This window comes from Propithecus coquereli, unplaced genomic scaffold, assembly GCF_000956105.1.
Source record: "Propithecus coquereli isolate 6110/MARCELLA unplaced genomic scaffold, Pcoq_1.0 Scaffold235, whole genome shotgun sequence".
Lineage (NCBI taxonomy): Eukaryota > Metazoa > Chordata > Mammalia > Primates > Indriidae > Propithecus > Propithecus coquereli.
Genome location: NW_012147897.1, coordinates 1827985 through 1843164, shown reverse-complemented (window position 1 = coordinate 1843164; position 15180 = coordinate 1827985). Strand labels below are relative to the sequence as shown.

The 15180-nt window shown below is 47.2% G+C and overlaps 2 protein-coding genes across 2 annotated transcripts in view; both read right to left on the bottom strand.

Moving 5' to 3' along the window:
- Positions 1-64: 64 nt before the first annotated feature.
- Positions 65-5603, bottom strand: CHRNA10 (cholinergic receptor, nicotinic, alpha 10 (neuronal)). Its single transcript, XM_012645706.1, has 5 exons — positions 5473-5603; positions 4038-4183; positions 3418-3572; positions 2101-2633; positions 65-1045 (listed from the first exon to the last, which is right to left on the bottom strand). The coding sequence occupies exons 1-5, from the start codon at positions 5531-5533 to the stop codon at positions 588-590; spliced, it is 1353 nt and encodes a 450-aa protein (XP_012501160.1). The 5' UTR covers positions 5534-5603; the 3' UTR covers positions 65-587.
- Positions 5604-12812: 7209 nt separating this feature from the next.
- The window catches only part of NUP98 (nucleoporin 98kDa), a 102388-nt gene continuing 100020 nt past the window's right edge, over positions 12813-15180 (bottom strand). Inside the window, exons 30-31 of the mRNA XM_012645568.1 lie at positions 14284-14395; positions 12813-14179 (exon numbers count right to left, since the gene is read on the bottom strand). Coding sequence (XP_012501022.1) covers positions 13962-14179; positions 14284-14395 — 330 coding nt within the window. The 3' untranslated portion in view covers positions 12813-13961. The remainder of the gene's footprint in view (positions 14180-14283; positions 14396-15180) is intronic.

Sequence of the window (15180 nt, the reverse complement as noted above, 5' to 3'; positions counted from 1 at the left end):
AGACTGACCTGGTCCCCAACTTGCACCACCAGGGGCCCAAGGGTAAGACAGTACACTGAGGGGCTGCTAGGCACACACTTACTTTATTATGAGCTGGGGCTTTGGGGCCAAATGTCTGTACAGCGTCCTGCTCTGGAAACTAGACCAAGAATCCCCTTTCCTGAGCCCCTAAGCAGAGACAGGCAAGACTACAACAGCAGCTACCTAGGGAGGCAGACAGGAAACTTGACAGTTCTGTTTCTTATATAATAATCCACACTCTCCCCACTAAGAGCTCTAACACCCAGCATGGACATTTAAATCCGTCCTGCCAAAACTGTACTTTGATCTTGACCTTCTTAGAGTTCCTCCTCTGGAATTAGGGGAGTGGCAGGCTCTGTAATACCCTTAGTTAGGGTATGTAGACGATGAGTGCTCCCTCATGGATAGTGAAGTCGGTAGCTCTGGTCCTGAAGAGGGGGTGTCCCAGGCTCTTAGGAGCAGTGGGAGAGACTGGCTGGCCTATCAGAGGATCAACCACCTAGCCTTGGCCATCCCTGGCTGGAGGTGCTGTGGCTGCAGCGGATCCCTGGACCCAGCCCCCGCCGTCACAGGGCCTGCACCAGCACCAGGAGGCTCATGACCAGGGCCATGAAGAAGAAGATGCCCAGGAAGAAACGGTCCATGACACGGGCCAGGCGCTTCCAGTCCTCGTGGCGGCGCTGCGCAGCCCGGTGGCTGCGGAACATATTGGCAATGGTAGCTACATGGTGCAGTAAGGCTTCCTGGTGGCACAGACACTGTGGCTCATGGCAAGGGCCTGCTTGTGGGCCAGCCGCTCCCTCAGGAGGCTGGGGGCTAGAGGATGACTTGGGTGGCTTGCGCTGCCCACAGGGCTCCCCTCTTTCCCGCACGCACAGGCCCCGTGCCAGGTGTCCCAGCAGGAGGGCCCGAGCCCAAGCTGGCACTGGGCGGGCACTGGGACCACAATAATGTAGGTTCATGATAAGGATGGTGAGTGCCGTGGAGAATGTGACCATGGTCATAGTGGCCATGTAGTACTTCCCTGCAAGAGAGAGAGCCAATTGGGCCCAAAATAAGAACGTGTGGGTCCTGAGCTTCCCAGCCACTCTGCACAAATGGGAACAAGCCCACCATGAGGCACTCAGGACTCTCCAAGCCCAATGGAGGGAGCAGGAAGGAGGTAAGGGCCAAGTTCTCCCCATCCTTCATGCCTACAAGTGGGTTGTCAGAAGCTGTCCGCTCCCCAATTGTTGCCCTGGCCGCTGGAGGTTGCACTCGCACACAATCCATGAAAACTCACGCTCCCAAATAGTTACGGGCATGATCTGATGCAAGATGCTGATCCTTTATGTACAACTGGGATAACAAGAGAACCTATCTCATAGGTTTGTAGTGATGCTTACTTGAGTTAATAAATACCAAATGCTTGGGGGAGCGCCTGGCACACAGCGAGCACTCAATATGTTTTGCTTAGTATGAACTGGGGACAGCGACGCTTCTCCATCAAGGACTTTTTTTTTTTTTTTTTAAGACAGAGTCTCACTGTGTTGCCCCGGCTAGAGTGCCGTGGCGTCAGCCTAGCTCACAACAACCTCAAACTCCTGGGCTCAAGCGATCCTACTGCCTCAGGCTCCCGAGTAGCTGGGACTACAGGCATGCACCACCATGCCCGGCTAATTTTTTGTATATATTTTTAGTTGTCCAATTAATTTCTTTCTAATTTTAGTAGAGACGGGGTCTCGCTCTTGCTCAGGCTGGTTTCGAACTCCTGAGCTCAAACGATCCACCCGCCTCGGCCTCCCAGAGTGCTAGGATTACAGGCGTGAGCCACCGCGCCCGGTCTCTCCATCAAGGTCTTGAGAAAAGACCACCTCCTTCCCGGCCCTAGCAGCGAGAGGTGTTATGCCCGGAAGGGGCCTTCTCCTTTCCCCTCAATCTCAAAATGAGGCTGTGCTCCCATGTACCGCCTCTCGTGCACTGAAGCGGGGCCCCTCTTTTGATTCCGGCCCTGTCCTGGCTCCCTGCCCCTGCACTGGTGGATACCCACGCACGTCACCCGGGGAGGGCACGGGCTCTCCCCACGCCCAGCCCGCTCACCGATTAGCGGCACGCTCTCGGCAGGCGGCATGCTCTCGGCCAGGAGCAGCTGGAACACGGTGAGCGCCAGCAGCACCGTGACGCCGAGCGACACCTTCTCGCCGGAGTCTGCGGGCAGGTGGAAGGCGAGCGGCGCGAGCAGCGAGATGAGCACACAGGGCAGCAGCAGGTTGCACACGTAGGCGGCGGCGCGGCGGCGCAGCAGCAGCGTGAAGGTCACGTCGGGGTAGGGCTCGGAGCAGCAGCCGTAAGTGAGCACGCGCCGCCGCGCCGGCATGCCCAGCACGCGCCACTCCACGTTCTCCACGAAGTCGGCCAGGCTGGCGGCGGCGCCGCGCGGCCGCACGTCCAGCTGGTGCCCGCCGTGCGTCCACGAACCGAACGTCAGGCCGCAGCGCTGCGCGTCGAACGGGAAGGCAGACACGTCCACGCGGCACGAGCTGTGCGTGATGGCCGGCGCGTCCCAGCGCACTGCGCCGTCGTGCCGCACCACCACGTTCGTGCTGGCAGAGGCCGGCGGCTGCGCGTCCGCCCTGCAGGCAGGCGGCAGAGCTCACTGAGGCTGCCGTGGCCGTGGCTGGAGGAGCTGCCCCGGAGCCACAGTGGCCAGTGCGGACCCCCGGAAGGGGCTCTGTGACTGGATCCGCGCTAAGGCCACAAAGCCGCTAGGGGCAGCACTAGGATGGAGTGTGCCCAGAGAGGGCCTTCTACCTTTGGAGGCCTAGAAGGGGAGGCACCTGAAGGGCCCAGAAGGGACACAGATCTAGCCCAGGGCAGTGTAAAAATTCCCCTGCAAAACCTGGAGGGAGCTCTGGGCCGCATAGTGTCTTCCCTTGGGAGTCATCTGCAAAACTCGTGGAGGGGCCTCAGGGAAAGTATGCAGACCATGTGTTGGCTGGGAGATTGAGAACTAGTCAAAGAGACATTAAAAAAAAAAAAAACATACTCCAGAGGGCTAAGCCTTGGAGGAAAGAGACCCTTACATAGGCGCTTGCGGAGACCTGGGAGACACAGAGCTGGCCTGGAAGGGTGGAGTGTGCCATAGAGCGGCACTTGTGTCCCAGACATCTCTCTTGGAGAGACAGAACTGGCCCTGGACCACACACAGTGGGTTCCCAAGAGACATTAGGCTGGTTTGGCCTGGTGCAGCCTAAAGTGGGAGTGCCATGCAGGGGCTGTGAGCTCCTGGTATCCTGGAAGGGTCCTGGGGAAAGTTTCCAGGGTGGCATAGCAACCAGGTTAGTGGTGGGGAGGGTGGATCAGGCATATCCAGGGCTAGGGGCAACTCTGGTGAGGGGTAGGAGGGGAGGGCAGTACTTGTTATAGAGTACGATGTCTGGCCGCCACACAAGACTGCTGGGGATGCGGATGGCATCCAGGCCACCGTAGGCATCAGGGTCCCATCGTAGGTAGGCATCTGTCCACTCCTGCCGGATCCACAAGTACAGGGTCAGTACCTGGTTCCGCTCATCCTAGTGGGGGGCAGGGAATGGGCACAGATGTGGACACATGTATTTGCATACCCTCCCATTTGCACACACTCACCTGTAGGGCTCTGGTCAGCATCCACAAACCCAGCTTGCCCATACAGTCCAGTCCCACCCAGGCCTGACCTTGCTATGTGACCTTCTGTTCTCTGGGCCTCAGCTTCATCGGCAGTTATATAATCCCTGCTTAGGGGGGATTCAGTAAATTCAAGTGTGCAAAGTGGTGGGCACCAAGAGTTAGTACCCTATAGTTAGTAACTTTTATCATTGTTGTTAATAATTAACATTTACACAAAAAGGGTGGCGGCTGCAGAAGGTTCTGCACCCATTAAAAAAATAAACATTTACAGAAAAAGAATTGCTTGGAGGATAATCCCAGCCTCTCCCCTTTTTGTTCCTTGATGCTGTTACAGGTAAACACTCCACAGCTATACCACCACCATAACGCACCATGTCGATGATCTGGGACAACGTCACCTCCAGGGTCACATTCAGAGTCTGGTCTGTGTCTGCCACAGGTCTCAGGGCACTTGTGTAGTTGGCAAAGAGGTCCCGGAACAGCTTGTGAGCCAGCCTGCCCTCAGCTCCCAAGCACTCTGGGAGATCAGTAAGAAGGGTTGTCTATCTGTGACCCTAGTCTGGGGACCTCTGCTCACACCCTCCACTCCCAAGGCTGGGGCCCTATCACTTACTCCACTGTCTCAGAGCCTTCTGAATGGGTCTCCGATGTCTCCCTCTGTCACTCTAGCTGTGGCTCTAGTTCTCCCTGAGCTGCCTCTAGGGACGGATGAGGTAAAGGCCATAGAGTGGATTGGTATTATCTTCTGGAGCAAGGCTGACAAATTTCTTCCCCTTCCCTTCCCTTCCCTTCCCGGGACAGATTCTGCTTGCCCTGCTGCGAATGCTAGAGGGACCCAGATAGCCCACAGGAGTCCAGACTTTCACCCGGGCATACCCCCTGGCCCCCTCGCCAGTCTCTCAAACCTGTTTCTACTTCTCCATCTGCACTGCAGTTGGTTTTCAAAGCTTCTGATACTACGGGACACTCCCCCTTTCTGAAAACACACTCTTCCCTAGGCTTTCCTGCCACACATTTTCTTCAGTCCCTGACTTAAATATTGTTCCCCAGAATCCTGTCCTTGGCTGCTCTCTTGCTGCAGCTCAAGTTCTTCTCCTGAGCTCCAGATCCGTATATACTGCAATGTGCTCCTGAATTTCTTACAGACACCTTAAACTCTGTAGGTCCAAAATATGAACTCACTTCTTATGCTCCTGCTCTTAGCCTGTGTTCCCTATCTCAGCAAACAGCTGAGGTCACCCCAGTGACCTCAGCCAGAAACCTGGGAATTATCCTTCCCTTTTCCCTCTCCCTCCTCCTCCTGCTGCAATCCAACCAACCTCCAAATCTTGTCAGATCACTCAAATCCCCCAAATTTTGTTAAACATCTCTTGAATCCATCCTCCCCAGCTTGAACCACAGTAGAAGCAGGCTCCTCTCTGCCCCCGCCCCATCCCCAGGCTCACCTTCCTCTACCTCCCTCCACATTTCCAACAGATCAAGCTTTTAAACATGCACATCTGAGCAGGCAGTGGCTCCCCACTGGCTGCATGATAAAGCAGTGGCCTGGCCTTCAGGCCCATCATGATCTGGCCCCTCTTACTTTTCCAGCCCTATCTCTGGAAGCTCCCCCTTCAACGTCCCACCCCAGCCAGGCATGTCTCCTCTCCCCCTCTTCAGCACCCCTGTCCTCCATACTCCCCTCATAGAGAGCTTGCTCTCAGCACAGGTGCTGAGGAGAAAGAGACCATGTGGAGAGAGATCTGGGGAGGACAGGAATACCAGTGAGACCAGGAGATGCCAGGGCTGGTTTACTGAGCTTCATACCTGGAGGGAGTAGGAACAGGAGCAGAAGGCTCAGGCTGAGGTGGTGGTTCCTGGGCCCCATGGCCTGGCCAGAGCAAGAGGTGGGGTCGGTCTCTGGGTGTCAGGCCTCCTGGCCAGACCTAGGACAAAATCAGGCCCAGCCGGCAGGATGTTGCGGCCAGTACCTAGAAGTCAGAAGTAAGACTGAGATCTCTGGTGGGTCCGCCCACCCTCCAGGGAGCCCTGTAGCCCTTCTGGTTATCTGACCCTCTTATTTGTACCTGCCCTTGGATTTTAGTACTTGGTCCTTGGCATCTGTTGTTTCTCCTCTGCTGGTCCTTGCCTCTTCTGGCCCCTGCCCCCTTGCCTTTTACTGTTTCTATTTCCTTTTGTCTTCTCTCTGTAACTCTTTCTTGGTCTCTCAGCCTTCCTGACTCTGATCTTCCTCTGTCTGTCTCTTTCCAGTCTCTCTCCTTTTCCCTACTTCTATTTCATCCCACCTCTCCTCCTTCCTGCAACCCTGCACACCTGGAATCTAGCTGTGCCTGTTGCTCTCTCAGCAGAACAAGGGACAGGGACTTTATCAGCCCTGAGGGGTCTAAGGCACAGGAGGTGGGGGGGGCCTCTTTGCTCTTCTCATTAGCTTAATTGCAGGGTTGGGACACCTGTGCCCATGGCAACAGAGCAACTGAAACTGACACCTCAGGCCTCTGGGACCTGAATTATTCAAATGCTGTAAAGCAGCACCCAGGCTCAGATCAGGCCCATCCGAGGGGGTTGGAAAGTACAGGTTTGCTGGGGTCAGGATCTGTGGAAGACTAGGGCTTAAGGGTGTGAGGGACTGGGCCATGGATGGGCAACTGTCCTCCCAGCTCTGCCACTATTGCCTGAGGTCTGGAGGCTCCCTTTAGACCTGCAGCTCTCCTCCCAGTGAGGGACCAAACACATCAGGCTAGGCACCATGTGCCAGGCAAGCTCTCCCCTCCTGGTGGGAGTAGTACTGAGCCTCGGCAGAGCAGGAGGTATCCTTTCCTCAGAGTCCCTACAGCTGTCTGATCTGAGCCTCATTTTTTGCTGTGCCCAAACACCGTGGGCAGTGTGGACTGGTAGGGAAAGCATTGGCTTTAGAATTACTTTCAATTCTGTCTTAGGAGTTGTCTGACCTGGGTAAGATATTGAAACTCTGGGTTTCAGTTTTCTCGATCTGGATAATGGGATTAACGGTACTCACCTTGCAAGTTGTAAGGATTAAATGAGATAACCCCATAGTGCAAGGCAAGGGTCTACCAGAGTGGCTAAGGTACAGCAGGCAGTATTTACACTATGGTCGCAGTGAGTTAGTCAGGATATCTTTAGGAACACAAATTTAGATTCACAGGTATTTATTGTGCACAACATTTTTATTACTTTTGTCCAAGTCAGCCAGTTGCCTGACTGACAGCTACATATACTTCCCTGGCAATCATATCCACGGCTATGACTGCAGGTATCGTGGACACACCAGTGATTCACTTCTCTTTCTACAGCCACCAGTCCCTGGATGCTTATATCCAACCACCTTCCCAACATCTCCCTCTGGATGTTGCACAATCATTTCAAAATGAAATGTTTCACAAAATCCAACACCCATTCCTACTAAAAACTTTCATCAATCTAGGAATAGGGGGGAACTTCCTCAACTTGTTAAAGAACTACTACAAAAAAAGCCCCCTACGGCTAACATTATACTTAATGGTAAGAAAGTAGAAGCTTTCCCCCTAAGATCAGAACAAGGTAAGGATGTCTCCTCTCACCACTCCTATTCAACATTATATTGAAGTCCTAGTTCATTCAATAAGACAAGAAAAAGAGATAAAAGGTATACAGATTGGGAAGGAAGAAATAAAACTGTTTGCAAATTATATGATCGTTTATATAGAAGATCCCAAAGAATCAACAAAAAAATTACTGGAACTAGTAAGTGATTATAGCAAGGTTACACAATACAAAGTTAATATACAAAAGTCAATTGCTGGCCGGCGTGGTGGCTCACGCCTGTAATCCTAGCACTCTGGGAGGCTGAGGCGGGCGGATCCTTTGAGCTCAGGAGTTCGAGACCAGCCTGAGCAAGAGTGAGACCCTGTCTCTACTAAAAAAATAGAAAGAAATTAATTGGACAGCTAAAAATACATAGAAAAAACTAGCCGGGCATGGTGGCGCATGCCTGTAGTCCCAGCTACTCGGGAGGCCGAGGCAGAAGGATCGCTTGAGCCTAGGAGTTTGAGGTTGCTGTGAGCTAGGCTGACGCCACAGCACTCTAGCCCGGGCAACAGAGTGAGACTCTGTCTAAAAAAAAAAAAAAAAAAAAGTCAATTGCTTTCTTATGTGCCAGCAATGAACAATTAGAATTTGAAATTAAAAACACATCACCATTGAAGTTAGCAGCAAAAAAATACTTAGGAATAAATCTCATAAAATATATACAAGATCTATATGAGGAAAACTACAAAATTCTGATGAAATGAAAAAAAAGAGGTAAATAAAAATTCAGTGTTCATGGCTAGAACACTCAAAATTGTTAAGATGTCATTTCTTTCCAACTTGATATGTAGATTGAATGCAATTTCATTCAAAATCACAGCAAGTGATTTTATGGATATCAACAGATTCTGAAGTTTATATGGAAAAGCAACAGACCCAGAATAGCCAATACAATACTGAAGAAGGAGAGCAAAGTTGAAGGAATGACACCACCCAACTTCAAGACTGACTGTAAGGCTACAGTAATAAAGACAATGTGGTATTGATAAGGAATGGACACACAGATCAATGGAACAGAATAAAGAGCCTCAAAATAGATCAACACAAATATAGTCAATCGATCTTTGACAAAGGAGCAAAGGCAATTCAATGGAGAAAGGATGGTCTTTTCAACAAATGGTGTTGGAACAATGAGATATCCACGACAAAACCAAAAACTGAATCGACATAAATTTTACACATCTTTCACAAAAATTAACTCAAAATGGATCATAGACCTAAATGTAAAATGCAAAACTACAAAACTTTTAGAAGATGACATAGGAGAAAATCTAGGTAACCTTGGGTTTGGCAAATGAGTATTTTAATTTTTATTTATTTATTTTTGAGACAGGGTCTTGCTCTGTTGCCCAGGCTGGAGTGCAGAGGCCCAATCATAGCTTGCTGCAGCCTTGAACTCCTAGGCCTAAGTGATCCTCCTACCTTAGCCTCCCAAGTAGCTGAGACTACAGGTGTACGCCCCCACACCCAGCTAATTTTTAAATTTTTTTATAGAGATGGGGTCTTACTATATTAAAGAACTATTAAAATCTCAAGAAAACAAACAATCCAGTTACAAATTTGGACAAAAGATACACATGGAAGAAGATATACGGATGGCATTAATGGATTAACAAAATATGGAATATCCAGAAAATGGAATATTACTTAGCTATAAAAAGTAATGAAGTACTTTAACACGCTACAACATGGATGAACCTGGGAAACATTATGCTAAGAAGCCAGACTCAAAGTCCCCATATTGTATTTCATTTATGTGAAACATCCATAAATAGGCAAACATCCAGTGCATGGGGGTGGAGGCAAATTGGGAATAACTGCCAACAGAAATGGGATTTACTTAGGGAGGAATGGAAATGTTTTAGAACTGGTGGTGTTAGTTGCACAATAGTGAATGTACTAAAACCCACTACAGTGTACACTTTAAAATGGCGAACTTTATATTACGTGAAGTATATCCCAATTTTTAAAGTGCTACAAAACTTTTGAAAAATAGATAAAGAATTTCTCAAAAAAGATATACAAGATACACATTTCTCAAAAAAAGATATACAAGTGGCCAATGAACACAAAACGAGATGCTCAACATTGTTAGTCATCAAGTGTCTTTGTGCATTTGGGCTACTATAACAAAATATCGCAGACTGGGTAGCTTATAAACAAGAGAAATTTATTTCTCAGTTTTGGAGCCTGGTAAATCCAAGATCAAGATACCAGCAGATTCAGTGTCTGGTGAGGGCCTGTTTCCTGATTCCACAGATGGCACTTTTCTGCAGTGTCCTCACATGGTGGAAAGGGCAAGGTAGCTTTCTGGAGCCTCTTTCATAAGGGAATTAATCTCATTCATGAGGCCTCCACCATTATGACCTAATCATCTCTCAAAGACCCCACCACCTCACGCCACCACATTTGTGATTAGGTTTCAACATACGAATTTGGGGATGGGGGCACAAACATTCAGACCATAGCACCAGAGAAACGCAAATCAAAAAGTACAATCAGATACTGAGCTTCACATCCGCTAGGATGGCTGTAACCAAAATGATAAACGGTAATAAGTCCTGGTGAAGATTTGGAGAAATCAGAACCCTCATATGTTGCTAGTGAGAATGTAAATTGGTGCAGCCACTTTGGAAAAGTTTTGCATAGACTGAGTTTCCGTATGTCCCAGCAATTTCACTTCTAAGTGAAATGAAGAAATGAAAATACATCCACACAGAAACTTGTACCAGTATGTCCATACCAGCGTTGTTTACAGTAGTCACAAAATAGAAACATGGAAACAATACAAATGTCATTCAAATGATGAAAAAATGGGCAAGTGGTGTGTGCCTGTAGTCTCACCTACTCGGGAGGCTGAGAGAGGAGGATCACTTGAGCCCAAGGGTTCAAGGCTATAGTGTTCTTGTGATCATGCCTGTGAAATGCAATTGCACTCTGGCCTGGGCAACATAGCAAGATCCTGGCTCTTAAGAAGATGTTGTAAAATGGATTATTACTTGACCATAAAAAGGAACAAAGTACTGATACACGCTACAATGTGATCGTACCTTGAAATATTAAGTGAAAGAAGCCAGTCACATGATCACATACTGTGTGATTCCCTTTATATAAAATGTCCAGAATTGGCAAATCAATAGATACTAGAATTAGTGGTTATTAAAATTTAGGCCGGGAAGATTGGGGGATAATGGCTAAAGACTTCAGGGTTTTATTTGAGGGGTTATGAAAATATTCTAAAACTGATTGTGATGATCGTTGCACAACTCTGTGAATACTGCAAAAATAACTGTATATATCAAATGGGTAATTGTATGACATGTGAATTATATCTCAATAAACAGTTACCAAAAAAGTCATAACCTATCATGAGTGAGAGTTAGCTGAAACAAGAAAACGACTGCAGAAACAAGAAAGAGATCACAGATATTGGACATGTTAAACAATGATAATTTGAATAGTTAATATAATTTGGGCATTGTTCTAAATACCTTAACATAAATTAATTCATATCACTCACAGCACCCTTTAGATACCATTATTGTTTTTATTTTATAAAACAAAAGGTGACCGAGACACAGGAATAATTCACCCAAGATTCCATAGCACATATTAATAACAGTGGACTTAGGATTTGAACATAGATAGTTGCAGTAATGAGTTCATCCCTTTCTGTACTACAACTATACTGACTCATTTAAAAACAAAATAGAGGTATGCATAATATAATTTAAGAAATAAGATCGATTGGCCAGATGCAGTGGCTCACACTTGTAATCCCAGCACTTTGGGAGTCCCAGGTGGGAAGATTACTTGAGGAGTTCAAGACCAACCTGGGCAATAAACATAGCTGAGACCCTGTCTCTACAAAAAATAAAAAAAATTAACCAAGTATGGCGGCACACGCAAAATAAATAAATAAATGAGGGAGACTTAGCAGAAATGCAATAATTGAGTTTAGGAATTATGGTTAATTTTTTTAAGCATGACAATGGTATAATTGTTTATAAAAACACATTTGTTAGAAATGCTTGGGTATTGATCAGAGATCTGTCTCAGGAATACCAGTGTGGGGTGGGTAGGAGTAAGAATGGGGGAAAACATGAAATAAGACAAGAAAATGCAACAGATGTTGAATTCATTACACTATTTTACTTGTGTGGGGGTGAAAATACAATACAAGGTTTAAGGCTGGGTGTGGTGGCTCACACCTGTAATCTCAGCACTTTGGGAGGCCCAGGTAGGGGGATCACTTTGAGGCCAGGAATTTGAGACCAACCTGAACAACATAGCAAGACCCCATCTCCACAAAAATAAAAATAAATTAGCCAGGTGTCGTGGTGCACACCTGTAGTCCCAGCTACTCAGGAGGCTGAGGCAGGAGGATCACTTGAGCCCAGGAGTTTGAGGCCATTGCACTCCAACCTAGGTGACAGAATGAGACCCTGTCTCTAAAAAAAAAAGGAAAAGAAAAAGAGTAAAACATCTACTCCAGCATTCTGCTGAGAAAATTAGTTATTTTGGATGTTGTAATAAGATTGTAGATTATACAGCAGTTGAGTCTTGAGAAAACTGGTTTTTGCTTTATATTTTTGAGAAATTAAAACGTATTTTTCTTTTTATTTTCATGGGATTTGGAGATGTAGAAGAGATTGTTCATCACTTTTACCTTGAACTGGAAGTCTGTTCTCTATCATGTCACATGGCTTCTGTGATAAACATTTGATTGAGAGCCTTTCTTAATATAAAGAAAATAATACTTGCTCTAAGAGGAAATATTGCACAAATTCACAATTCTTATCACTGTTAAAGGATAACCATTTCTATGCACACTCACTTATTGAAAAACTCCTCTGGTGAGGAAAGGTCAACAATTCTTTGCTAGAAGTCCCGCTCTGCTGTGACTCACTCAGGATCACACAGCAAGTCAGTCATGGAGGGAGATTCCCAGCTGAGTAACATTTATCCTCAGGGACCAGCCACAGGGGCAGGCCCACTCTGCTTTCTCATATCTGAATTCCCTGATGTCCTAAAAGTCTTTGGCTTAATTCTAATTAGAATTTGCTCACATCTTCGGTTTGACAAATCAAAAGATCTCAATAGTTCTCATGTTGCTCATTTGATACCTCTCAAAAATAGCTCTCTGTGAAGCAGCAACATCAGGGATCATTAACATCTTTATGCGAAGGAATCTGAGTTTAGAAAAGAGGTGTCAGCCAAGGTTTACAAACAAAAAGCACCAGAATAGAAGAGCAAGGAGGCTTTGCACGGTAAGCGTATTCCATTGGGCAATTTCAGACCTCCACTGGGAATCTATGTGCATAAATATATGTACAGTAGTATCAATCAATAATCAACTCCCTTGCCCCCAAATATGTCCTTATAAATCTAGTCTTTGGGCTGGTCTGTATCTCAGTTTAGCACCAAATTGTTCTCTCTTTAACCCATGGCCTGTCTTCATACAGACTGCAAATTTAAAAACAGGCTACAATCAATGCCATCATAAAAGATCCTTGGGGCAAGAAGGCTCAAAAATACAAAGGGAAAGCCAATACCAGGAATGCTATAAACATTTATTTATTTTTTTTTTTAAGAAAGTAGCTTCAGAAAAAGAGGAAAATAATCTAGATCATTTATTTATATATATATATTTTTTAATAAAAACCTTTACATAATCTTCATGCATAAAGACCCCGGGGTGGCCATATTGCCTGTGACAGCTCTAGCATGAACTGTCTCAGGCCATTACCTGGGGCTCCCCCGTAGCTGGCAGCAGTGTAGCAAAGGCCCTCTGCCTGCACCTACAACCCAGCTGTTTGCCTGCCTCGGTGATGGTTTTACTCTGGGAGGGAAGATAGGGGGTGGAAAATGCTTGGGGATTAATATGGGAAGAACAGGGAGGGATACCCAACCTGCCATTTTTTATCCAAACTCTTCAGGCAAATCCAGAGTCCCAGAAAGATGACTGAAAACCAGGGATGAAACTGAATTCTAGGAGCTTCCCAGAGACATGTGATATGTGACGAAGGGCTGCTGCACATGGTAGTAGGGAAGGTATGGTGTTCATGGAACATTCAAGGCAGGAACAAAACAAGCCTCGAAGATTGGTCGCTCAATGGCAGGCACTCACTGCTACCCTAAATGTGTTGGAAAGACCTTGTTGTTTCCTAATACAGGCCAACCCTCTTTGACTCGAAAATTCAGTGTTAACTAACCAAGCTACTTAAAAGACAGATTCCCGTTCCTCCTTTGCATAGTTCATCTGCTAAGGAAGGACAGTCCTAGGCCAACACATTTGTCCCATAAACTGTCTCACTTCTCTATAGTATAAAAGGGCTGGTAGGAGTAGGGTAGCAGGTTGGCATGGAGGGTTCCCAAGATCCAGAATGGCTGGGAATGGAAAAGGATTCCCTGGTTTTCTGGGGATTCTGTCAAGAATCTGCCAAGGGGCTTTATTGACCCTTTTTAAAAAGACAAGGAAAAAACAATGGTCTTGAGGATGGTAAAAGGAGATTTGCCTCCTTTTTCGGGTTCTAGAAGCCCTTATGCTGTATTCAGTATTAAGAAAAGCCCTGAACAACTGGAGGAAGGGAGAGTGGATTCCATAGCCAACCCAGAGAATGGCGAACAGTGCCAATCAAAACAATGCAGGGAACCTCCGTGTGCTGAGTGTGAACGGGCATGTGAGTGTGGTGCGAAGAGCCTGGGGCTCACTGGCTTCCAACAGTCAGTTCTCGAAGATAGGACTGTGTGAGGCTGCGCAGTTCCTCCAAGGCGTAGTCCTCAGGCATGGGGAGCCGGCCAATGTGGGGAGCCAACAGGCGCAAAGGGACTCGCTGAGGGTCTGGTGTTGAATCGGAGGTCATATCAGGAGCATGCTGCAGACTCAGTACCACCCGCAGCAGGTTGGCTACACGTTTGGCCATGTCTAGACAGAAAAAGTAGAGTGAGCACCAAGGATACGGGGTGGGGTGTGATACTCATAAAGAAGGAAGCAAACAGGCAGGAAGTGGGGAGAGGCTAGAGGTATACCTGACTGAGCTAGGCGATCCTTGGCATTGTAACACTGGATCTGCTCTATCCGGTTGCACAGTGAAGTCACTTTAGTGTGTAACTGTTCCAGCTCATAACCTGAGCAATCCACCTACAAAGCAGCAAAGAAACTAATTAATCCAAGAGGAGTTCTCATCACTCCAATCCTACCCACAGATTAGACAAAACTCTGAAACAGTGAAGTGAGAGACGGGAAAACCCAAGAAGCTGGTGCAGTGCCATGCAACTACCATCTAGCCTAGTAGTTGAGGACAAGGCACTTCAATAGCAGTAATTCACAACAGGAAGGTAACAGTGTACGGAGTCTTGGACTAGGCAAGTCTTGAGATCACGATTCATGAACCATGTAACTAGCAAGCATTAACGTGGCACCAAAAATCTAGATAAATCTGGATTTAGAGAGATGATGTGACTTATGAGCACACAAGTAGTAAAAAATGGAGCCCAAATTAGCATTTACTTTAGGTCTCCTGACTCCAAGGTCATAGCCCTCTTTAAAATACCACAGGCCCTCTTCTCACCCTATATATTCTCCCTATGTGTTGTGATCTACTTCCGTGACTCCAATTTTGATCAATAGGCTCATGAGGCTGGGCGCGGTGGCTCACGCCTGTAATCCTAGCTCTCTGGGAGGCCGAGGTGGGTGGACTGTTTAAGCTCAGGAGTTCGAAAGCAGCCTGAGCAAGAGCGAGACCCCGTCTCTACTAAAAATAGAAAGAAATTAATCAGACAAGTAAAAATATACAGAAAAAATTAGCCGGGCATGGTGGCGCTTGCCTGCAGTCCCAGCTACTCAGGAGGCTGAGGCAGAAGGATTGCTCAAGCCCAGGAGTCTGAGGTTGCTGTGAGCTAGGCTGACACCACGGCACTCTAGCC